Genomic DNA, 26358 nt, shown 5'->3' on the forward strand with positions numbered 1-26358 from the left:
GCGGAGTTACACAACTGCAATATTACTGCTATGTGCTGTCTGTCCGTAATCAGTTTAATCCACTCCTGAATGGTGGCAAACTCACTCAGCAGTACTTAGTGGATGCTTATGTGAAAATCGAGGCAAATCGCCTAAATTATATCCGTCAACACCAAAAGGATTTGAAAGTAGAGGATTATTGTGTACTCCACGAACATCTCCAGAAAAAATCCATTGAGAAGGGCATCCCCATTGGAAAAACGGTCATTTTACCATCTTCGTTTGAAGGCAGTCCCAGGAATATGCAGCAGCGGTACCAGGATGCCATGGCTATTGTGACTAAATATGGTCGTCCTGATCTATTCATCACCATGACCTGTAATCCGAAATGGAATGAGATTACTGAGAATTTGGAACCTTGGCAGCGTGTGGAACATAGACCTGATTTGGTGGCACGTGTTTTCAAAATAAAACTGGACGCACTCTTAAAAGACATTAACAACGGATTATTTGGGAAAGTTTGCGCTATGGTTCATGTAATTGAATTTCAAAAACGTGGCCTTCCACACGCTCACATTTTGATTATTCTGGACAGCAACTCCAAATTAAGGACTGAGGAGGACATAGACAATACAGTGTGGGCTGAAATTCCCAATCCTACCCACTACCCTCAGCTCCATAAAATTGTTCTCCAACATATGATTCATGGTCCGTGTGGAGAACACAACCCAAATTCTCCCTGTATGGATCTGGGGAAGTGTACAAAAGGTTTCCCTAAAGATTTGCAACCAAGAACCATCATAGCTAAGGACGCCTATCCTACTTATCGCAGACACTTTGGCCCATCTTTTCAACACCATTCTAACATGATTGACAATTCGTGGGTGGTTCCATATAATCCGTTCCTGCTATTAAAATACAAGTGCCATATAAATGTCGAAGTTTGTGGTTCCATTCAGGCTGTGAAATATTTATTTAAATACGTCTACACTCACTGGCCACTTTATTAGGTACACCTGTCCAACTTCTTGTTAACACTTAATTTCTAATCAGCCAATCACATGGCGGCAACTCAGTGCATTTAGGCATGTAGACATGGTCAAGACAATCTCCTGCAGTTCAAACCGAGCATCAGTATGGGGAAGAAAGGTGATTTGAGTGCCTTTGAACGTGGCATGGTTGTTGGTGCCAGAAGGGCTGGTCTGAGTATTTCAGAAACTGCTGATCTACTGGGATTTTCACGCACAACCATCTCTAGGGTTTACAGAGAATGGTCCGAAAAAGAAAAAAAATCCAGTGAGCGGCAGTTCTGTGGGCGGAAATGCCTTGTTGATGCCAGAGGTCAGAGGAGAATGGGCAGACTGGTTCGAGCTGATAGAAAGGCAACAGTGACTCAAATCGCCACCCGTTACAACCAAGGTAGGCCTAAGAGCATCTCTGAACGCACAGTGCGTCGAACTTTGAGGCAGATGGGCTACAGCAGCAGAAGACCACACCGGGTACCACTCCTTTCAGCTAAGAACAGGAAACTGAGGCTACAATTTGTACAAGCTCATCGAAATTGGACAGTAGAAGATTGGAAAAACGTTGCTTGGTCTGATGAGTCTCGATTTCTGCTGCGACATTCGGATGGTAGGGTCAGAATTTGGCGTAAACAACATGAAAGCATGGATCCATCCTGCCTTGTATGGAGCATCTTTGGGATGTGCAGCCGACAAATCTGCGGCAACTGTGTGATGCCATCATGTCAATATGGACCAAAATCTCTGAGGAATGCTTCCAGCACCTTGTTGAATCTATGCCACGAAGAATTGAGGCAGTTCTGAAGGCAAAAGGGGGTCCAACCCGTTACTAGCATGGTGTACCTAATAAAGTGGCCGGTGAGTGTACAAAGGACATGATAAAGCCAATCTTGAAATCTGCCAGACTAACATCCAACATGATGAAACACACCAATTCATGGATTCAAGATATGTCAGTGCACCAGAGGCAGCTTGGCGAATATTCTCATATCCAATGCATAAACAATCTCATAGCATCATTCGCCTTGCTGTACATCTACCGCATTCTCAGCCACTCTATTTTCATGAGGATGACTCTATTGGAAACATCAAACAAAAGCTCCATCAAAATTCTACACTTATGGCCTACTTCAAGCTTAATCAGAACGACCATCATGCTCATATTTATTTATACCGTGAAATTCCCGAAAACTATGTTTGGAAAGAAGGTTCTTGGGAAGTTAGAAAGCGAGCAGGTGGTTCTGTGATTGGACGAATGTATACTGTCAGTGTGAAAGACCAAGAACGCTACTATTTAAGATTGTTATTGTTACATGTCAAAGGTGCAACCAGTTTTGACAGCATAAAAACTGTACACGGAGTCACACATGAAACCTTCAAAGATGCGGCATTAGCTCTTGGCTTACTATTTGATGATAGTCTGTGGAGAAATACATTACTTGATGCCAGTATTCTCAACATGCCAGCACAGCTACGTGACATGTTTGCCTACATTTGTATTTTTGGTCCTCCAGCTAAACCTCGGGACTTATGGGATGAATTTAAGGAACACTTTGTAGAAGACTACTGCTATGCATACCACTCCGACACTCTGAAGTGTGTTAATTGTGAAGGCTATGCTATGACAGATGTCCAACATGTTCTTAAAGCTCATGGCAAAACTTATACTGATTTTAATTTGCCACGTCCAGTCAAGAAACAACACCTCCTCCCACAGTATGATAAAGATTATGAGTTATCAGCAGCTGCTGAAATGAAAGCTACTCTAAATGAGGACCAACTTTTTGCTTTTGATGCTATCACTCAAGCTTTAGAAGACACTAATTCTACAGCAAAGTGTTTTTTCCTTGATGGTCCTGGTGGCAGCGGAAAAACGTACCTATATCATCTACTCCTACATCAGCTAAGAGGACAAGGAGACATTGTGTCACCTGCTGCCACTACTGGAATTGCCGCCAACTTGCTACAAGGTGGACGAACCATTCATTCTCTTTATGGGATTCCAATTCCTGTGAATGAAACATCTGTTTCCAGGATTAAGAATGATACCGATGCAGCAAAAGATTTGCACAGCACTAAACTTTTTATTATTGATGAGTGCACAATGCTATCCAAATATGCATTGCATGTCATTGATAGAGTTTTACGTGATGTCATGACAACAAATGTAGCTCACAAAGAAAAAACACCGTTTGGAGGTAAAGTGATTGTTTTTGGAGGCGACTTTAGACAATGTCTTCCTGTCATCCCTCATGGGACAAGAACTGATGTTGTAGAGAGCTGTATAAAATATTCACAACACTGGCAACATTTTACTCGCCTGCCACTTATTAACAACATGCGCTCCATTGATCCTCACTACAGCAGTTGGTTGCTTCAACTGGGAAATGGTGAACTATCTAATGAACATAACCTTGGAGATGATGTAATTGAAATTCCTCCAGACATGGTATGCACTGGCTCTTTAATAATTGAAATTTTTGGAGATAATCTTTGTATTGATGTGAATGACACCGAAAGCATAAATACAGCTGCATCTCATGCAATTTTATGTCCAAAAAATGAGGACGTTGAGAAAGTCAATTCCCAAGTCATGGATTTATTGATAGGTGACTATACTGAATATATCAGTGATGATTCCATCGATCCTGATGAAGCTGATGACCTCGATCAATACCCACTTGAGTTTTTGAATTCACTAACACCAACTGGAATACCTTCACATCGGCTGAAACTTAAAATTGGCACCATTGTCATGTTATTACGTAATCTGAACACGAACAAAGGTCTCTGCAATGGTACGCGGCTCATTGTCACTGCCTTACATGCCAATATCATACTGGCTAAAGTAATTAGTGGGTCAGCAGCAGGAAATGTGGTATTCATTCCACGAATTGATTTGTGTCCATCAGAGACTGGATTACCTTTTAAATTAAGACGGAGACAATTTCCCATCAAGCCCGCATTTGCAATGACCATAAATAAATCTCAAGGCCAGACCCTCCATCGAGTTGGCATTTATCTACCAGAACCTGCTTTTGCCCATGGTCAATTGTATGTTGCTTTTTCCAGGGTGAAGCAATGTTGCAATGTGAGGGTTAAAGTGGTTAATACACCACTTCAAGGACAATTATTGGCTGATAGTACTAAAGTCTTCACACGTAATATTATCTACAAAAATATTTTAGTTTAAAGTTACTTTTCTTTTTTTTCATTATTCAGTTTTTCTAATAACATAGACAGCAATAGGCAAATTCTATGTATAGAGATAAGGAAAAAAAACAAAAACAAAAAAAAATTAGTGTAGCCATAGACATATAGATTTTAAGTACTTATGTAGGAAATACGTATATAACATACGTACTAATTAGCATATAGGGTTAATAACTCTATATCATATCTACATAAATTTAGAAATATGATATATCAATACATATTTTTATAGGTAAGTAGAACACACATTAAGTACAAGATGTAAGATGTGTATCATCCAAATGCCTGTATTTGGTGATAGGAACCTGTATTTGAAGCTCCAGCAGTATAGCTGCTGAGAGATTTCATTTTGTTTTTAAAAAGGGTGAGGTTTTTGTGAACAGGTAAGAGACGGGTGGGATGGCTGTTCACACACATCTCTATCTCCAGGTGTGTTCTGTACATAGAAATAGATATATAGATAGGTACATATTTAGATAGATAGGGAAAGAATAGAGATTTTGCTTTCACATCAACATTTTTCTGCTATTTGGAGAATTTATGGTGGAAAAAAGGCTATTTCTGCACTTCCTGCCTAAGGGCTGACCCACGCCACTCTTGCTGTAAGTTGCATGCAATGTATATGGAATTTGTACTTCACTTGCGGCAGGTGCGGCACATGTGGTTTCTGCAGTTTTCGCCACAAAATCTCCACTTACCAGTGTTTTTGTTGTGGCTACATTTAATGCAATTGTCGAAGCCGCGTTTGCCGCATTTACTGCAAGTTAACTCCAAGCTTCATCTACATTGCATGGCACTTGCTGAAAGTGTGTTGTAGGTCAGTTCTTTGGTGCCAAGTGTGGAAGTTGTATTGTTTTTAACATTACTTCTGCAAATATCAGAAACATGCAGATGTGAAAGAGGTTTGAGTATTAAGAAATAGGAATCAGTTAGTTAGGACCCATCAGTTCAAAGGCTACCGTGACGTGGTTGATGGGCATGCTTATATTAGCCCATCGGTGTACTATGAACGTTGATTTCTTAAATTTTACACTTCTGTAAAAATAAACACAAAAAATTTGGATACACAAAAAGGCTTTTATTTCTGTTGTACTTATTAGAATTATTTAAAATGAAGGCTTAGCTAAGCCCAAGAGATGATTAAAAACGTTTCATACCAACCCATCAGATGTAAAATTACTGTGAAAATACCTGATGGGCACACAAGTATGCGCCAGTATGGGTACTAAGAGCTTTTCCACATAATAATGAAATATTTTAAAATGTCATAGAACATACCAATATACATAGTTATTGATACATATTATTTATTATTTACATTATTGTTCTTAAGCAAAGAACCGTTGTTGTGGCATTTGCCACAACACGCAAAGTTGTTGTCTGATGTCTTTCATTCCTCCCCTCATAAGCATGTTCATGGATCCTGTGTAACTGTACCTTAAATAACAAGAATTGTCAAGAGCTGGTGAGTGCAGCCATTTTTTGTTCTTTCTTACTATTATTTATTAATTGTATTATTCTTACATTTGAATAAATAAAGTATATATGGATTCTAGACTCCCGATTCTTTAGAATCGGGCTGCCATCTAGTAAGACATAATTACAGTTGTTTCACACTTTTTTGTTAAGTATATAATTCCACATGTGTTAATTCATAGTTTTGATGCCTTCAGTGTGAATGTACAATTTTCATAGTCATGAAAATACAGAAAAATCTTTAAATGAGAAGGTGTGTCCAAACTTTTGGTCTGTACTGTATATTATACTGTACATCATATGCTCGCACTGTCTAGCCTTACATAATATACCAACACAATATTTTTACTGCAGGATTTTCTCTGAATTTCTTTTTTCCATTTGATAGTATTTGTATACACCATGTTACTTCCATAGCATCATTTGAAATCTATCTTTTATCAAGACTGTCAACCATGTCTCTCAGTCTAGCACCTGATCAGAATTTAGATCTGAGTCTGAATCAGAATTTTGGTCCAGTACCTGGCGTGATGGTAAGTGTGGCCTAGAAGCCATGGAGAGGCGTGGATGACAAACTCACTCAATGCCCCCCTAGACCGCAATCTGCCATGGTAGTGTGGATAAGAGAGTGAGTTTGACTCAATTTGATCAGTGGTTAGAGATCCTGGTGTAGTATTATTAGACATGGGTAGACGCTCCATGATAGTAACCAAATTCTGGGACATCTTGGTCAGTTCTACTGCAAACTGAAAGAGGTTAATGGCGCAACCTGGGGAAAGCATGTTCTAATTGCAGACTTCAGAGTTCTCCAGAGCGGGAGGCGGGGTGCAAGCAGAACAAGTAAACATGGATTGTCCCAACACGAATTTGCGCTTACAGGGCGGACAGGGAAAATGTACAACCAGAGAGTGTTGTGCAGGATGGCCTGTATGGTTCTATGTAGGGAAAGACAAAATGAAAGAGAGGCAGGGACCCAGCACAGGCACCAGGAGGACCTCAGAAGGCATGGGAGTGACCGAAAGGAAGGCAGATAAAACACTAAAAAGGATGGAGGAAGACAACATGACAAGGGAAAAACCCTTTAGAAGGAAAACATTGGGCTAGCAGAGAGCGACTGCAGCAGGGGATATGTGCCAGGAGCCAGCACAATGCACAGGGGTGAAGATCTACTAGCCTGTCCTGAAGGTTTGATGCAGTGGTCCAGGTGTTGAGCTCAGTCTACACATCATGCAAGGCGCCAAGTGTTGGGGAGATGGGGGGCAGAATACCAAGGGCTAAGCCCATCTGCACCTGTACCTGAAAGTCAACTGCGCTAGAAGAGGACCTCCCATCCTGATGAGAAAGAATACGGTCTGACCCCTGACGGAATGTATCTCTATCTTTTGGTTTGGGACTACATAGTTGCCTTTCCTCTCTGTTTCCGTATTTAGAGGAGGCAGAAGAAAAATATTAGGGGAAAAAAAACACCTGGCAGAAACTGGTATGGAGACTCCAGACATGTGTCTGACTCCTACGTTACACTAAGCTAAACTAGCTTAAAGGGAAGGTGCCATCAAAAAAATTTTTTTTACAGAAATTGTAAAAATGTAAAGAATTAATGTTTACATTTTCTTAAAAATTATTATCATTTGTTTATAATTTAGTAAAATATGAAAAATAATTTGAAAAGTTTTGAAATTTCCACTTTTAAACACTAGGGGGAGCAGCTGCTGAAATTTCAGAAAAACCTCGTGTACAACAAGCTTACATTACAGCACTGCAGTAATTATGGGCGGAGTCTGCTGACGTGTGTGTGATGTCTCCTCTCCTTCCCTTCTGGGTGTCTGCTAAGGGATAAGAGGATGATATTCAGGAACCCAGTGAGCAGCCATTTTGTTGGTGACTGCAGAGTAAGGCTGCCGTCACACTATCAGTATTTGGTCAGTATTTTACCTCAGTATTTGTAGCCAAAACCAGGAGTGGAACAATTAGAGGAGAAGTATAACAGACACATCTGCACCACTTCTGCATTTATCAGCCACTCCTGGTTTTGGCTTACAAATACTGAGGTAAAATACTGACCAAATACTGAATGTGTGACGGCAGCCTTAGGCTACTTGCACACTAGCGTTGTTGGCTGTACGTCGCAATGCGTCGTTCAGGAGATAAAACACATCCTGCAAAACACATCCTGCAAAGTTGTCTGCAGGATGTGTTTTTTCCCCATAGACTAACATTACCGACGCATTGCGACGTATTGCCACACGTCGCAACCACCGTGCGACGGTTGAGTCGTGTTTTGGCGGACCACCGCCACAAAAAAAATTACATGTAACGTTTTTTTTGTGCGTCGAGTCCGCCATTTTCGACCGTGCATGCGCAGCCGAAACTCCGCCCCCTCCTCCCCGGACCTTACAATGGGGCAGCGGAAGCGTCGTAAGACTACATCCGCTACCGCGTCGGGCATTTCTTTCACAGCATGCGTCGGTACGTCGGCCCGACGCACTGCGACGGGCCCGTACTGACGCTAGTGTGAAAGCAGCCTTACACTGACGAGTAGACAGTCACCGAGGATGGCAGCCAGCAAGGATTCTGGGAGATATGTGGTGGAGGGAGCAGGGTGACCGCAGCGCAGAGTATTTCAGGAGAGCAGTGTGCTGGTCTATGGGGGCCCCCTGTTTGGTGCGCGGAGCAGCCAGGGATTGTACATAGAGCACTGTCTTTTATACACATGGATGGACCGTCTGCTCCACAGAAATCCAGGAAACATTTCTGTGGATTGATGGCCTGTTCTGATCCAGACTTTGCATGCTAAGACCCCATTCCCCTCCTCAGATCCTGTCTTCTCCATCCTGTCCTGGTGATGTGTGAAAGTGAGACGACAGGCGAAGTACGGGGTGACGCTGGGAAGGAAATTTAGCCATATGGTAACAATAAAAATGAGACCCCTCTCTTCAGCAGCCTGACCAGCCCTGACTGCACCTAACTGGAGGTCATGCTGCCCCCTCTATTACCCCAGACCCGCGAGCAGGTGCTCAGCCAGAACCACCATAGAATGGGTCCGCTTTCTGAAGATAATACTGCCATAGTGTTCTCACATAATACTGCCATATAGCTCACACATAATACCGCCATATAGATCACACACAATACTGTCATACAGTTCTCACATACCACCATATAGAGCACACATAATACAGCCATATGGATCACACACAATACCATCATACAGTTCTCACATACCACCATATAGATCACACATAATACTGCCAGTGTTCTCACATAATACCACCATATAGATCACACATAATACCGCCAGTGTTCTCACATACCGCCATATAGATCACACATAATACTGCCAGTGTTCTCACATAATACCACCATATAGATCACACATAATACCGCCAGTGTTCTCACATAATACCACCATATAGATCACACATAATACCGCCAGTGTTCTCACATACCACCATATAGATCACACATAATACCGCCAGTGTTCTCACATAATACCACCATATAGATCACACATAATACCGCCAGTGTTCTCACATACCGCCATATAGATCACACATAATACTTGCCAGTGTTCTCACATAATACCACCATATAGATCACACACAATACCACCGTATAATTCTCACAATACTGATCAAGCATAATCACCACCATACAGATCACATAATACCGTCATATAGATCTCACATAATGCCATAATACAGCATGACCCCTGCAGCTCCTGTTATCGCATGCATTGAGTTGTGTGTGTAATGGGGAAAGATATGCAGGGGGGAGAGGAGTGCCTGAGAGGATTAGATACACGGTTCACCAGACAGTATCACACAGGATAGGATTAGATACATGGCTCAGCAGTCAGTATCACACAGGAGAGGATTAGATACACGGCTCAGCAGTCAGTATCACACAGGAGAGGATTAGATACACGGCTCAGCAGTCAGTATCACACAGGAGAGGATTAGATACACGGCTCAGCAGTCAGTATCACACAGGAGAGGATTAGATACACGGCTCAGCAGTCAGTATCACACAGGAGAGGATTAGATGCACGGCTCAGCACAGTATCACACAGGAGAGGATTAGATACACGGCTCAGCAGTCAGTATCACACGATAGGATTAGATACACGGCTCAGCAGACAGTATCACAGGATAGGATTAGATACACGGCTCAGCAGTCAGTATCACACAGGATAAGATTAGATACACAGCTCAGCAGACAGTATCACAGGATAGGATTAGATACACGGCTCAGTAGTCAGTATCACACAGGATAAGATTAGATACACAGCTCAGAAGACAGTATCACACAGGAGAGGATTAGATACACGGCTCAGCAGTCAGTATCACACAGGAGAGGATTAGATACACGGCTCAGCAGTCAGTATCACACAGGATAGAATTAGATGCATGGCTCAGCATAGTATCACAGTATAGGATTAGATGCACGGCTCAGCAGACAGTATCACACAGTATAGGATTAGATACACGGCTCAGCATAGTATCACACAGGAGAGGATTAGATACACGGCTCATCAGTCAGTATCACACAGGATAGAATTAGATGCATGGCTCAGCATAGTATCACAGTATAAAATTAGATGCATGGCTCAGCAGACAGTATCACACAGTATAGGATTAGATACATGGCTCAGCATAGTATCACAGTATAGGATTAGATGCATGGCTCAGCAGACAGTATCACACAGTATAGGATTAGATACACGGCTCAGCATAGTATCACACAGGAGAGGATTAGGTACAGGGCACAGCAGACAGTATCATACAGGAGAGGATTAGGTACATGGCACAGCAGACTATCATACAGGAGAGGATTAGATACATGGCTCAGCACAGTGTAGTGATAGATACACGGTCTGATGTCCTTGATCAGTGGCTGCAGTGAGAGGCAGGGTCGGGTCGGAGCAGCACAGAGATTCTCCCCCCCCCCCCCTGTTACCTCTCTGCAGCTCCTGATAGAGGACATCAGACCCCAGCACTTCACCCTCTCTAGCGATTCTAGAGATTGAGCCAGGGCACCAGGCAGCAGAGGACAGGGAACGGCCGACTGCTGACAGTGTGAAAGGAGAGGCAGCTGGAGCTGCCCCTCCAACAGCACAGCTCTCAGTCACAGTGGAGCTCACACACTGTGGGCTGAAGAAACATGGCGCCGACCTCCTGCCTCTGCTGTGATGTGGAGACAGCCCAGGGGGCGTGGCCAGATCAGAGCAGGAGATAACGCGGTCGGCTCCCGACTGCTGAGTCCTATGCACAGGGCTGCCGTAAATGCAGAGTGTAAATGTCCTGCTGGGACTCTTACACTCCTGCAAAGCAAAATGGCGGCGCCCAGTGGCTGCAAAAATTATTAATAATAAAAAAGATATTAAGGTTAAAAAAAATAATTTTGTATTAAAGATAATTGTTTATATAAACAATCATTTTTAATACAAAAACAAAATTGCGGCACCTTTCCTTTAATGCCAGAAGCAGAGTGTAGCCTGAGAAGAAGCCAACTTTATTCTTAAGGTTATCATTTTCAACCCCTTTACTCCCGAGGGTGGTTTGCATGTTAATGACCAGGCCAATTTTTACAATTCTGACCACTGTCTCATGAGGTTATAACTCTGGAACGCTTCAACGGATCCTGGTGATTCTGACAATGTTTTCTCGTGACATATTGTACTTCATGATAGTGGTAAAATTTCTTTGATATGACTTGCGTTTATTTGTGAAAAATACAGAAATTTGGCGAAAATTTTGAAAATGTTGCAATTTTCCAACTTTGAATTTTCATGCCCTTAAATCACAGAGATATGTCACACAAAATACTTAATAAGTAACATTTCCCACATGTCTACTTTACATCAGCACAATTTTGGAACCAAAATTTTTTTTGTTAGGGAGTTATAAGGGTTAAAAGTTGACCAGCGGTTTCTCATTTTTACAACACCATTTTTTTTTTTTAGGGACCACATCACATTTGAAGTCACTTTGAGGGCTCTATATGATAGAAAATACACAAAGGTAACACCATTCTAAAAACTGCACCACTCAAGGTGCTCAAAACCACATTCAAGAAGTTTATTAACCCTTCAGGTAATTCACAGGAATTTTTGGAATGTTTTTTAAAAAAAATTAACATTTAACTTTTTTTCCGACAAAAAATGTACTTCAGATCCAATTTGTTTTATTTTACCAAGGGTAACAAGAGAAATTGGACCCTAAAAGTTGTTGTGTAATTCGTCCCGAGTACCCTGATACCCCATATTTGGGGGTAAACCACTGTTTGGGCGCATGGCAGGGCTCAGAAGGAGCGTCGTTTGACTTACCAATGTAAAATTGGCTGGAATTGAGATCAGACGCCATGTGATGTTTGGATAGCCCTTTATGTGCCTAACCCTAACTTTAGCCCCAACCCTAACCCTAAATTTAGCCCTAAATTCAAAGCCATAATTCTGACCATCTTTCAAATTCCATCTTTCAAATTACAGATTTCTAATTACTCTGAATTAGACTAGAATTCCATGATGCACTTACCCATTCATCACTGCTGTACTATCATCATCCTCATCACCACCTGTATCATCTAATCGAGTTGTTTTGTCTACCCACAGGTATGCTAATCCACTCAGCTTTCCTGCTTTGTCTGTCTATATGAAGTGCATAAAATCCAGACCTGGTATGCTCATCCACTCAGCTTTCCTGATTTGTCTGTCTATATGAATATATGAAGTGCATATAATCACCACCTGGTATGCTTTGCTTAGCCATTATTTTCTATCCATATGTACCTCATTCCTCTTGCTTCTCCCTTGCATACCTGAATGGTCAGTCTAACCCCTCTCACTCTTTATGACCTGGCTTAACTGTGAACATGTACTCTAGACACAAACACCATCATGCCCTCTAAGCTGCGAGACCTTAGGTGCACATAAATTCAAAGCCATGAGTCTGACCAGACGTGTCTGACCATCTTTCAAATTACAGATTTCTAATTACTCTGAATTAGACAAGAATTCCATGATACACTTACCCATTCATGACTGCTGTACTATCATCATCCTCAACAACACCTGTATCATCTAATCGAGCTGTTTTGTCTATCCACAGGTATGCTCATCCACTCAGCTTTCCTGCTTTGTCTGTCTATATGAAGTGCATATAATCCCCACCTGGTATGCTCATCCACTCAGCTTTCCTGCTTTGTCTGTCTATATGAAATTCATATAATCTCCACCTGGTATGCTTTGCTTAGCCATTATTTTCTATCCATATGTACCTCATTCCTCTTGCGTCTCCCTTGCATAACTGAATGGTCAATCTAACCCCTCTCACTCTTTATGACCTGGCTTATCTGTGAACATGTGCTCTGGACACACACACCCTCATCCCCTCTAAGCCGCGAGACCTTAGGTGCACATAAATTCAAAGCCATGAGTCTGACCAGATGTGTCTGACCATCTTTCAAATTCCATCTTTCACATTACAGATTTCTAATTACTCTGAATTAGACTAGAATTGGACTGGAATTGACTGGAAGGTAAAGGAATAGAAAACTACTATAATGTTTCGGTTCCTTTTTACATTCACCCCCATACTATTTTATTTCTTCCTATCTCATATAATCCCTCCACCTAGTAAGGAACTAGTCATTTCTCCCTCCATCCTCCCCAGCCACCTCACCTCCTCCACAGAACTGTTCCTCCACATACAATCCCTTTTCTCCAGACACACATGGCCGCATCATGACCTATCCAGCTCCCACCTTCTAAAGCTCTGCATGCTACTGCTCATTGCTGGCGACATATCCCCTAATCCTGGCCCTCCTCAACACATCCCCACACTCATTTCTTACCCCCTGCCACTATCCTCTACACATCTTTGCAACAACGATAACCTTATACCCATTCATCAAGCCTCCACTCCCCCTTCCAGAAGCACTATGGAACACACGCTCTGTCTGCAACAAACTGTAATTTATCCATGACCTCTTTATCACTAACAAACTCACCTTCCTTGGCATCATGGAAACCTGGCTCACCCCCTCTGACTCAGCCTCTCCAGCTGCACTTTCTTATGGCGGACTCAATCTCTCTTACAACCCTCGCCCCACCAGCAAACGTGGTGGAGTAGTTGGCTTGCTCCTGTCCGATACCTGCTCCTTTACCCCGATTCCACTACCACCTTCCGCTACTCTTCCCTCATTTGAGGTGCACTCCGTCCACATCTACTCCCCCTCCAACCTTCAGCTGGCCGTCATTTACCGCCCCTCTGAACTAGCCATCACCACCTTTCTTGACCACTTCATGACCTGGCTACTTCATTTCCTCTCAACCAACATCCCCACTATCATCATGGGTGACTTTAATATCCCCATCTTCACCCGCCTCTGTTCCCTTACTAATTTCACTAACTCACCCCTCCCCCTGTCTGACCACAACCTACTGACATTCTCTTCCCTCTCCTCTCCTAGTGCGCAACCCTCACTCCACAAACTCAATCACGCTCGCAGAAATCTCAAACATCTAAATTTACACTCACTCTCTGAGTCCCTTCTTCCTCTTACAGACATAGCTTCCTTCCATGACAGAGATGCTGCTGCCATTTTTTATAACACCACAGTAACAGCTAAACTTGATTCGGCCGCCCTTCCCTCACGCATAGCAAAACTCGCACAATCAACAGACAGCCCTGGCTCACCAGCCTGACCAAAGAACTGAGACGGGCTTCCAGGGTCGGTGAGCGGAGATGGAAGAGATCTCGTTCTGCTGAGCACTTTATTGCATACAAGCAGTCCCTCACCAGCTTCAAGTCCACTCTCCCTGCCACAAAACAAACCTATTTCTCATCTCTCAAATCCTCCCTGACTCACAACCCTAAAGAGCTCTTCAACACTTTAAATTCTCTCCTCCATCCCCCAGAACCTCCTCCCTCTTCTCTCATTTCTGCTGAAGACTTTGCCTCATTCTTTAAGCAGATCAATAACATCAGAGAAAGCTTTGGCCCGCAGCCCCCAATGCCCCTCCTCTTGACTGCTCAGCCTTGTTCTTCCAAAGCCAGCTTCTCCACCATGACAGACGATCAGCTCTCCACCCTTCTGTCAAGATCACATCTCACCACTTGCACGCTTGACCCGCTCCCGTCCCACCTCATCCCTAACCACGCCAAAGTCTTCATCCCAACCCTAACACAATTCTTCAACCTCTCACTTACAAACTGTGTCTTCCCTTCATCCTTCAAACATGCATCAATCACACCTATCCTCAAAAAACCTTCCCTCGATCCATCCTCTGTGCCCAGCTATCGCCGATATCCCTTCTCCCTTATGCCTGAAAACTACTGGAATAGCATGTCCATCTTGAACTGTCCTCCCACCTCTCCTCCTGCTCCCTCTTTGACCGGTTACAATCTGGCTTCCGAATACATCACTCAACCGAAACTACCCTAACTAAAGTGACCAACGACCTACTAACCGCTAAGAGCAAGCGACACTACTCTGTCCTCCTCCTGGACCTGTCTTCTGCCTTCGACACTGTGGACCATTCGCTCCTGTTACAGATTCTCTCATCTCTTGGCATCACAGACTTGGCCCTATCCTGTATCTCATCATATCTAACAAATCGGACATTCAGTGTCTCCCTCTTCCACACCACCTCCTCATCTCGCCCCCTGTCTGTCGGTGTTCCCCAAGGCTCAGTTCTAGGACCCCTACTCTTCTCCATCTATACCTTCGGCCTGGGACAGCTCATAGAATCCCACGATTTACAATATCATCTCTACGCTGATGACACGCAGATCTACCTAACTGGACCTGACCTAACTTCCTTACTGACCAAAATCCCACAATGTCTGTCTGCTATTTCATCTTTCTTTTCTGCTCGCTTTCTAAAACTGAACAGGTACAAAACAGAATTCATCATCTTTCCCCACCTCACTCTACCCCTCCTCTCGACCTATCCATCAATGTCAATGGCTGCTCATTTTCCCCAGTCCCCCACGCTCGGTGCCTCGGGGTGATCCTTGACTCTGCCCTCTCTTTCAAGCCACATATCTAAGTCCTTGCCTCCTGCCGATTCCAACTCAAAAACATTTCCCGGCCCCGTGCATTCCTTGACCATGAAACCACAACACTAGTGCATGCCCTTATCATCTCCCGTCTCGACTACTGCAACCTCCTACTCTCTGGCCTCCCCTCTTGCACTCTGGCACCACTCCAATCCACCTGTCTCCCCGTTATTCCCCACCCTCTCCTCTCTGCCAGACCCTTCATTGGCTTCCTATTGCCCAGAGGCTACAGTTCAAAACACTAACAATGACATACAAAGCCATTCTCAACCTGTCTCCTCCATACATCTGTGATATGATCTCCCGGTACCTACCTACACGCAACCTTCGATCCTCTCATGTTCTCCTTCTCTACTCCTCTCTTCCTCCCACAACCGCATCCAAGACTTCTCCCTTGCTTCCCCTATACTCTGGAACTCCACCCCAACACATCAGGCTCTCACTTACCACGGAAACCTTCAAAAGGAACCTGAAGACCCACCTCTTCCGACAAGCCTACAACCTGCAGTGATCCTCAGTCTACAGAACCGCCACATGACCATCTCTACCCTCTCCTAGTACATCCTCACCCATTCCCTTTAGACTGTGAGCCCTCGCGGGCAGGGTCCTCTCTCCTCCTATACTGGTGTGTGCCTTGTTTTACTCATGTTTATTGTACTTGTCTATATTTGCCCCGTTCACATGTAAAGCGCCATGGAATAAATGGCGCTATAAAAATGTATAATAGTAATAACTCTAACTTTAGCCCTTTGATAAAGCAGTTTTATTGTTCGGGTTAGTACCATTACAGCGATACCTCATTTATATCATTCTTTAAGTTTTGGCTTTTATATAATAAAAACTATTTTATATAAAAAATAATTATTTTTGCATCGCTTTATACTGAGAGCTATAACTTTTTAATTTTTTTGCTGATGACGCTGTATTGTGGCTCGTTTTTTGCTGGACAAGATGACGTTTTCAGTGGTACCATGTTTATTTACATCCATCCTTTTGATCGCGTGTTATTCCACTTTTTGTTCGGCGGTATGAAGATAAAGCATTGTTTTTTTGCCTTGTTTTTTTATGGGGTTTACTAAAGAGGTTAACTAGTGGGACAGTTTTATAGGTTGGGTCGTTACGGACGCGGCGATACTAAATATGTGCACTTTTTTTTTTTTTACCTAAAGAAATGTATTTATTGGAAAAATATTAGGTTTTTTTATTTAGGAATTTTAAAAAATACATTTTTACACATGCTAATATTTTTTTTTTTAACTTTTCTACATTGTCCCAGGATGGGTCATCACTATATAAAGTCAGATCGCTGGTCTGACACTTTGCACTGCATTGTATCAGATCAGCGATCTGACAGGCTTGCCGGCGCCTGCTCTCAGCAGGCACTGAGTAGCCACCTCCCTGTATGACCCGGAAGGACCCCGTGGCCATCACGTTGTTCTGCTTCTCTATGCCTCTGCCGGCACCGGAACTCTGCGATCTTGTGTGATCGCAGTGTTCTGGGGGTTAAAGTACCGCGAGCGGTCCGTGACCGCTCCTGGCACTTAGTGCCGGATGTCAGCTGTGAGAATCAGCTGACACCCGGCCCCGATCGGCCGCATACCACCCGTGTGTGCGGATGATCGGCTTCAACGTACTATCCTGTCCATGGTCATAAGGGCCCGGGTCACAAGGACGGGATAGTACGTCGGATGTCAGAAAGAGGTTAATGTCAGCCTCATGGTGGTGGTAGCATACACCCATGGTTTCCTAGGTCCCCCAATGAAGTGCCTGAGAAATGTAGCTTTTTCATTATAGTGACACAAAAAATGGAACAGTGATCAAACAGTCTTATAGAAAAAAAATGGTATGACTGAAAATGTCACCTTGTCCCTTCAAGGAATGTGACCCGTCAACTTCACATTTTTTCTATGTGTGGCCCATTTACCTTGACTAAAGTAGGAAATGTTCTAAAATAATGGAACAAGCATTACCTCTTAAATCCCCAGCAGTTCCAACACCGCCACTCTGCTAGTCTCTGCGGTTACTGGAAGTGACAATATCCCATCCATCAGTCAACATTAGCAATCCATGCCTTCAGTGGTCAAGTGCTGTAAATGCAAACATCACTGTTAAGGTGACTGATGAGCAGGATATAATCACTTCTGGTCTTGGCGTGGACAACCAGATTGGCGGCACTGGAGCATCACATCACGTGGGTAATGTTACAACATTCCCTTATCATTGCCCAAAACCTCTTTAACTGATCATTCATCTTTTAATATTACAATACACATTGGCAGATACAGAAAACCAAGACCACCATACCTTGAATTTACATTCGCCAAACACTTTTCTGGCTACATCAGATATATTCAGAGCAGAATCAAAATATATAAGTATCTGGCTTCCATTCATCTGTCCTACAGTTGTCGAAGCATATAAACTGACGGTCAACAATATCTTGTTGTTTAATTCTGTACAAAATTGAAAGAAGAGAGAAAAAAAAAAAAAGCAGTCTGAAAAAACTGGAAAGACGTTTTCAGTAAAACAGTGATCCTTCAGTTACAAAACTGAAAAAATACCGAGCTGCTGAGTAATCTATATATATATATATAATTGTCTAAGGGGTACTTCCATGTTTCTGTCTGCAACTTCCGTCACGGAAATCCCGCGTCGCTGATTGGTCTCGCCAGCTGCCTGTCATGGCTGCCGCGACCAATCAGCGACGGGCACAGTCCGATTAGTCCCTCCCTACTCCCCTGCAGTCAGTGCCCGGCGCCCGCATACTCCCCTCCAGTCACCGCAAACACGGGGTTAATACCAGCGGTAACGGACCGCGTTATGGCGCGGGTAATGCACTCCGTTACCGCTGCTATTAACCCTGTGTGTCCCCAACTTTTACTATTGATGCTCCCTATGCGGCATCAATACTAAAAATATGTAATGTTAAAAATAATAAAAAACGGCTATTCTCACCTTCCGTCGTCGGACGATGCGCGAGCGCCTGCCGCCATCTTCCGTTCCCAGAGATGCATAGCAAAATTACCCAGAAGACTTAGCGGTCTCGCGAGACCGCTAAGTCTTCTGGGTAATTTCGCAATGCATCCTGGGAACGGAAGATGGCGGCAGCCACGCGCGCATCGCCAGGGCTTCGGTGGATCCCTGCGGGTGAGTATATAACTATTTTTTATTTTATTTATTTTTAACAGGGATATGGTGCCCACACTGCTAAATACTACGTGGGCTGTGTTATATACCGCGTGGCTGCTATATACTACCTGGGTGCTAGATACTGCGCGGGCTGTGCTATATACTATGTGGGCAATGTTAGATACTACATGGCTGCTGTATAGTGCGTGGGCAGTGTTATATACTATGTGGGCAATGTTATATACTGCGTGGGCTGTGTAATATACTGTGTGGGCTGTGTTATATATTACGTGGCCAGTGTTATATACTGCGGGAGCTGTGCTATATACTGCGTGGCTGCTATATACTACGTGCCCTGTGTTATATACTGTGTGGCCTGTGTTATATACTACGTCGCCTGTTATATACTGCGTGGCTGCTATATATTGAGTGGGCTGTGTTATATAGTACGTGGGCTGTGTTATATACTGCGTGGCTGTATTAACACATCGGGTATTCTACAATATGTATGTATGTATGTATATAGCAGCCATATAGTATATAGCACAGGCCACGTAGTATTTGTCTGCTATATACTACATGGCTCCTATATACTACGTGGCCTGTGCTATATACTGTGTGGCTGCTATATACATACATACGGTACATATTCTAGAATACCCGATGCGTTAGAATCGGACCACCATCTAGTTTCTTTATAAACATCTTCACCAAAATCGCTCAGTTCACAAGTTGAAGCAATTGAGCAAATAAGGTAATGAGGTAGGTCCAAAGAAAAAAATTAAATTTTTACACAATTGAATAAAATTGCTGCCATTGTAAATGTATTCTACAATCTATGAAGATTAGAATGGGAACTGGGGAATATTTGGATTTTGGGACTGTTAGAACTGAATTTTTAGTTAACAAGAGCACGTTTTTAATTAATAAAAAAGTTATAACTAACCTTCTACATTGTACGTATCCACTTCACTTTCAGTCATGCAGACCATCGCCCAATGGTGACTCTGAAGAACACAATAGCTGGTAAGTATCCTGGGAGCCAAATAAATATTGGCAATTTTTGTGAGCTACGATTTACACGTTACCTCATTGCTATCATTTGTAGAAACGTAGAAGGAAATACTTTGAGTTCCAACATTGAAATCAATCCAGAATTCTTCAAGTTTTTCATCAGGTGGCGACTGCAACTAGGATATGTGATCATAACATTTATGATGCATACGAACTGCTGGGTCCAAATAACAAGTCTTAGGCCGGTTTCACATGGAAAAATCAGTGTTCGTGTCTGTAATGCTTGCAGCACACGTGTGGCAACCGTGTGCCGCTTTGAGTACCACATGTACTGGTGCCTGAGAAGCAGCGGTACAGTAAGCGCTGTTCCCAGGCTCTGGGTGATGATGACCATATTCATCATTCTCCCATGCTCTGTCGGTGATCAGAGGAGAATGAGTTATATTCAACCGATAACAATGACAGGAGGCGGCGGCTGATGGGATTATTAATCCCATCAGCCTACACCTGCTGCCACTAATTTCAGTGAGAGAAGGCGGCAGCTGATGGGAGTATTCATCATCACCCACCATCTGCGCAATGAATAGATAAAAAATCCGATGTCCGATGTGGATTCCCCTATATTTTTGATAACCAGCCAGGCAAAACTAACTGTTGGGGGCTGCAACCCTCAGCTGTCAGCTTTAGTAAAGCTGGTTATCAAGAATAGAGGGGTCCCCACGCAATTTATTTTTTAAATTATTTAAATAATTTAAAAAAATGTTGTGGGGTCCCCCCTATTTTTTACAACTAGCCATCCTAAAGCAGACAGCTGTGGACTGGTATTCCCAGGCTGATAAGGGCCATGAATATTGACCCCCTCAGCCTATAAAGTGAAGAAGTTGCCACGAATCATGCGTTGGGGCTGCACGGATCATACTCTCTGAATTAGTTGTGTTATTAATTTATTTGTTTAATCTCTAGTGCACCCCCGATTAACTTTAGATATGATTTGCCTCCAGTAGTTGATTCTTACTATTGGGGCACACTTTAACAAGCAGTGTTTTGCATAATCTGTCTCAGGATCCCTGTAATATTGCTAGACAGTCTCTGTTAGCATGCTATTTCTTGTTCATATCACACAATGAATTGAAATAAAAGTTTTTATTTAGCTAATATACTGCTCGGGTGTTTCTACCCTTATTTGTTTGGACAAATCATTTTTGAGTTTGCCAAAATCCAATTTCAATCTGTGTTTAGTGTTAATAAAGTGAATAAGAAACCTGAAGTGTCATGCACACGTTGAGCATTTTTGACTTGCAGATTTGGTGCAGAAAATAATCTGCAGCATGTGAATTCTTGATGCATTATGTCCCTGCGTTTTTCACCATTGACTTAATTCAAATCAATAAAAAACGCAGGCAAAAGGTGCGTTTTTGGACCTACCTTTTTCCTGCCAAGAGTTGCAGAAATGGTGCAGAAATTTTACTCAATGTGTGCACATAGCCTAAGGCTATGTGTGCACGGTGTGGATTTGCTTTTGTAAAATTCTGCACGGATTCAGCCTCTCTTGGCAGAAAACGCAGTTGAAATTCTGCACGGTTTTTATGAGTTTTTTCATGCAGATTTGATGCGGATTTTCATGTGTTATTTTCATGCGGATTTGTATGCGTTTTTCTAAAGTATATAAAGATATTGTATATTATTTAAAAAAAAAAGAATTGTGATGTAATTTCCTAGTTCAACCTCTTCTTTTTCATTCTCCATTGAAGACCATAATATCATTACATACCATGTTCAAATATAATGTTTACACACAAAAAACAAATAATAGTGATTATAATATATATATATATAGTGGTGTGACTGGTGGTCGCGTGGTTAATGGGAGGTGTGTATCACAGGGATGGATGCTCCCTGCGATGCAACCCGGAGTATTTTGTCTTTAGTGCACGTGAGCACTAAAGATGTCGTTTAGTGCACCTGGGTCCGGGTTGCGGGTAGCTATGAGAGATGGGAGGGTCTGGCTACCCATATACCTCACCTCTGAGTGGGGGCGCTAACTGTACCCTTTTCCCTGCAGGAGTTTGAGGACCTGCAGTGAGGTCATGATCACATGATAGTGCATGTGATGTTACCTCACCTGTGGGTGTGGTTACAGGCTACCTAAAGGAGGTGTGTTTAGCACATGGTAGTAAATGTTTGGGAGTCTGTCAGTGTGGACAGATTTCCTTGTGTCCAGGCTGGACACTACAGAGTAGTCTGTGTATTGGGAGGAGAAGCCTTTCTGTGTCCGTGGCTTCAGATAGAGCCTGAGTGCTGGACATAGCACAGCCTGTGTGCCCACAGGCCTGAGAAGAGCAGAGCTCTTCTATGGACAGTAATGCTGTGTCGGCCTGATGTACGGACTGTTTACCTTTTTGTTGCTGCCTTGATGGTTTATGGAGCAAATAAACCCACATAGACATTGAAGAGGATGTGCCTCCTGTTTCCTCCTACGCATCTGAGTGAGTAAAATCCTTAATATATATATATATATATATATATATATATATATATATATATATATTAGCTATTGAACCCGTTCTACGCCCGGGTGGCGGGCATTTATATTGGTATATGGTCTCCATCCTGGTATGTGCTGCTCCCATCTTGCTCCCCCATCCTGTCATATGCTGCTCCATCCTGCACCCCCATCCTGTCATGTGTGCGCCCCTATTCTGTCATGTGCTGCTCCCATCGTGCGCAACTATTCTGTCATGTGCTGTTCCCATCCTGCGCAACCATTCTGTCATGTGCTGCTCCCATCCTGTGCCCCATTCTGTTGTAATGTGCTGCTCCCATTCTGCCTGTTCCCAGTCTGCCATATGTTGCTCCCATCTTTCTCTCTCCGGCTCTACTGCCCGAGTGCGGGCGGCTGTGCTGAGTGCGGGCGGCTGTGCTGAGTGCGGGCGGCTGTGCTGAGTGCGGGCGGCTGTGCTGAGTGCGGGCGGCTGTGCGTGGCTGTGCTGAGTGCGGGCGGCTGTGCTGAGTGCGGGCGGCTGTGCGTGGCTATGCTGAGTGCGGGCGGCTGTGTGTGGCTGTGCTGAGTGCGGGCGGCTGTGCTGAGTGCGGGCGGCTGTGCTGAGTGCGGGCGGCTGTGCTGAGTGCGGGCGGCTGTGCTGAGTGCGGGCGGCTGTGCTGAGTGCGGGCGGCTGTGCTGAGTGCGGGCGGCTGTGCTGAGTGCGGGCGGCTGTGCGTGGCTATGCTGAGTGCGGGCGGCTGTGTGTGGCTGTGCTGAGTGCGGGCGGCTGTGCTGAGTGCGGGCGGCTGTGCTGAGTGCGGGCGGCTGTGCTGAGTGCGGGCGGCTGTGCTGAGTGCGGGCGGCTGTGCTGACTGCGGGCGGCTGTGCTGACTGCGGGCGGCTGTGCTGAGTGCGGGCGGCTGTGCTGACTGCGGGCGGCTGTGCTGACTGCGGGCGGCTGTGCTGACTGCGGGCGGCTGTGCTGAGTGCGGGCGGCTGTGCTGACCGCGGGCGGCTGTGCTGAGTGCGGGCGGCTGTGCTGAGTGCGGGCGGCTGTGCTGAGTGCGGGCGGCTGTGCTGACTGCGGGCGGCTGTGCGTGGCTGTGCTGACTGCGGGCGGCTGTGCTGACTGCGGGCGGCTGTGCTGACTGCGGGCGGCTGTGCTGACTGCGGGCGGCTGTGCGTGGCTGTGCTGACTGCGGGCGGCTGTGCTGAGTGCGAGCGGCTGTGCTGAGTGCGGGCGGCTGTGCGTGGCTGTGCTGAGTGCGGGCGACTGTGCTGAGTGCGGGCGGCTGTGCGTGGCTGTGCTGAGTGCGGGAGGCTGTACTGAGTGCGGGCGGCTGTGCGTGGCTGTGCTGAGTGCGGGCGGCTGTGCTGAGTGCGGGCGGCTGTGCGTGGCTGTGCTGAGTGCGGGCGGCTGTGCTGAGTTTGTGCAGATTTCCTTGTGTCCAGGCTGGACACTACAGAGTAGTCTGTGTATTGGGAGGAGAAGCCTTTCTGTGTCCGTAGCTTCAGATAGAGCCTGAGTGCTGGACATTGCACAGCCTGTGTGCCCACAGGCCTGAGAAGAGCAGAGCAGAGTGAGAATTTTCTCACGCAGCGGTGCCGCAAGTGAGAACCGAAGCTGCAGTGATACACTATAGGAGGGATCACCTCCTATCAGTGTATCACTGGAGGCCGGGCTGAGCAGTCACATCTCCCGATGTTGACTGTTCTACAAGTGAGATCGTTGTGTGACAATCTGGATTACCTGGACTATGGCGGACAGGGAGTATATGGTGGTTTATTATTGTTGTTGCAGAAGACGCGGGCGTCGGGGATTAGGTGTTTGGTAAGTATGAATGATTTTTTTTGTTTTACAATTGAACCCAGTCGCCGGATAATGGTTCATGCTGTCACTGGTATATGTGACAGCAGACATAGCGGATGGGAGTAGTAGTCTCATCAGACAACACCTGGCTACTCACAGACACCTGCAGACAGACACGCACATATTCTCCGCTCAAACACATTCTCCGCCCACACACATATTCTCCACCCACACATATTCTCCGCCTACACACTTTTCCTCCTTCCTTTCTGCAGCATTTTTGGCACGCAAATCTGCAGCAAATCCGCAAACCTTTTTATATCCGCGTTTTGGCTGCGGATTTGACCGACTCAATGTAAGTCAATGGGTGCAGAAATGCTGCAGATCTTAAAAAGAATTGACATGCTGCAGAAAATAAAACACTGAGAATCAGGACGGAATTATCTGCAGCAGGTACACACCAATCCTATAATCCCATTGATTAAAATTGCTTAAGCAATCCTTTGCAGATTTGGTGCAATTCCGCTCAGAAAAAAACACTGTAAATCTGCAACAAATCCGCAACGTGTGTACATAGCCTAAATGTTAAGTTTGCAGCTTATATAAATAAACTAGTAGTAAAAAAGTTACAGCTTTTTTGCTGCTCCTAAAGCACGAACAGATACTGTTCAACTGCACAGGAAATATAGGCAATATTGACTGAAGGTCAGTGGGCACATTTTACATGAAAAAAATATACATTTGTTAGTGGTTACCTTTGGGTAAAGCAGTTGTCCACGTGTGGAGAAAATTATTTTTTCTAAAATTAATGCATATATTTTTGGCAAAAAATTATGTCTGCATTTCACTGTGTACTGGTGGCTGCAAAATAGGTTAAAAGGATTTTCCAGGCCTGGGGTTCAAGTCTGCAGTCACTCTATGTGACTGCAGACTTGTGAATCTTCATAGTGTGCAATGCATGCACTGTTCTCCAGTTCACGCTGACAGTAGCGGGCAGGTGTGTGACTGCAAATATGCAATTTCCATGTCACATGTTGACAAGACGTGCGCCGCTTTGCTCAATAGAAGTGTATTGAGCAAGGCAGGACATGTCCAGTTAAAATGCTGCCGTAAGTATGCAAATCACATACTTATGATCACATGACTGCGTGCTCCAGCGCCCTCACAGGAGAATCACTGTGTGTGCTGTGAAAATTCACAAGTCTGCTGTCACACTAGTGACTACAGACTTGAGCTCCAAGACCATACAAACCCTTTAAATGCGTTTCTAAGTTCTTTAACTGTATTTTTTAGCTCCTCTCAACTGATTTATGACCATATAAAATTTGAATTTGCAGAGAAAATATCGCTTGTAAATGAAATTTCTAAAATAATTTTTGACCTCAAATATATGCATTTAAGTAAAAAAAAAACTTTTAACAAAATTCCACTAAATTTCTTTGCACTCTTCATTCATTTTCATACACCATGAAGTGATATGCGGTTTGCAATTTACTACAAGTTTCAGAGTTTTCTCTTAGGGTACATACCCATATGCGAGAAAAAAAATGTTCCGATATCTGGACTGAAAAAACGGACGAGTGCCAATGCGAGTACAATGCGATTTTCACACCTAACATCCGATTTACATCCGAGTGCATTGCGATTGCTATCCGATTGCAATGCAATTTTAAAGGGAACCTGTCACCCCGTTTTTTTCAGTATGAGATAAAAATACCGTTAAATAGGGCCTGAGCTGTGCTTTACAATAGTGTATTTTTTGGCCCCTGATTGCCCACCTATGCTGCCGAAATACCTTACAAAAGTCGCCGTTTTCGCCTGTCAATCACGCTGGTCTGGTCAAAAGGGCGTGGTTAAATCGTTGTTTCTCCCCCACCTCTTGCTTATCTTCCCGAGTTCGCATCTCGGCTTCAGGAAAATGGCCGCCGCGATCTCCATCTGCGCACGCGCGGCATCCCGCGGCCATTTTCCTGAAGCCCCGTGAAGCAGAGCACTCCATCTGCGCACGCGCGGCCTCAGGAAGATGGCCGCCCCCACCGATAACCAGAGGAATAGCACAGATCGCGCTCTTTTTCGGCCGTTGCGCAGTGTATTCGGCTGCTGCGCATGCACGAACCACTACGCCAACGCCAGGAAGATAAGCAAGAGGTGGGGGAGAAACAGCAAATTAAC

General features: G+C 44.3%; 1 protein-coding gene across 3 annotated transcripts in view; it reads right to left on the reverse strand.

Annotated features, from left to right (window-relative positions):
- Positions 1 to 26358, reverse strand: part of SYCP2 (synaptonemal complex protein 2) — a 551324-nt gene that overhangs the window by 287118 nt on the left and 237848 nt on the right. For all 3 annotated transcript variants that reach the window (XM_077252835.1, XM_077252834.1, XM_077252836.1), the window contains 3 exons: positions 19969 to 20070; positions 19827 to 19887; positions 18056 to 18204 (listed from right to left, as the gene is read on the reverse strand). In XM_077252835.1, the coding sequence (XP_077108950.1) occupies positions 18056 to 18204; positions 19827 to 19887; positions 19969 to 20070 (312 nt within the window). The remainder of the gene's footprint in view (positions 1 to 18055; positions 18205 to 19826; positions 19888 to 19968; positions 20071 to 26358) is intronic.

Source organism: Ranitomeya variabilis, chromosome 4, assembly GCF_051348905.1.
Source record: "Ranitomeya variabilis isolate aRanVar5 chromosome 4, aRanVar5.hap1, whole genome shotgun sequence".
Classification (NCBI taxonomy): domain Eukaryota; kingdom Metazoa; phylum Chordata; class Amphibia; order Anura; family Dendrobatidae; genus Ranitomeya; species Ranitomeya variabilis.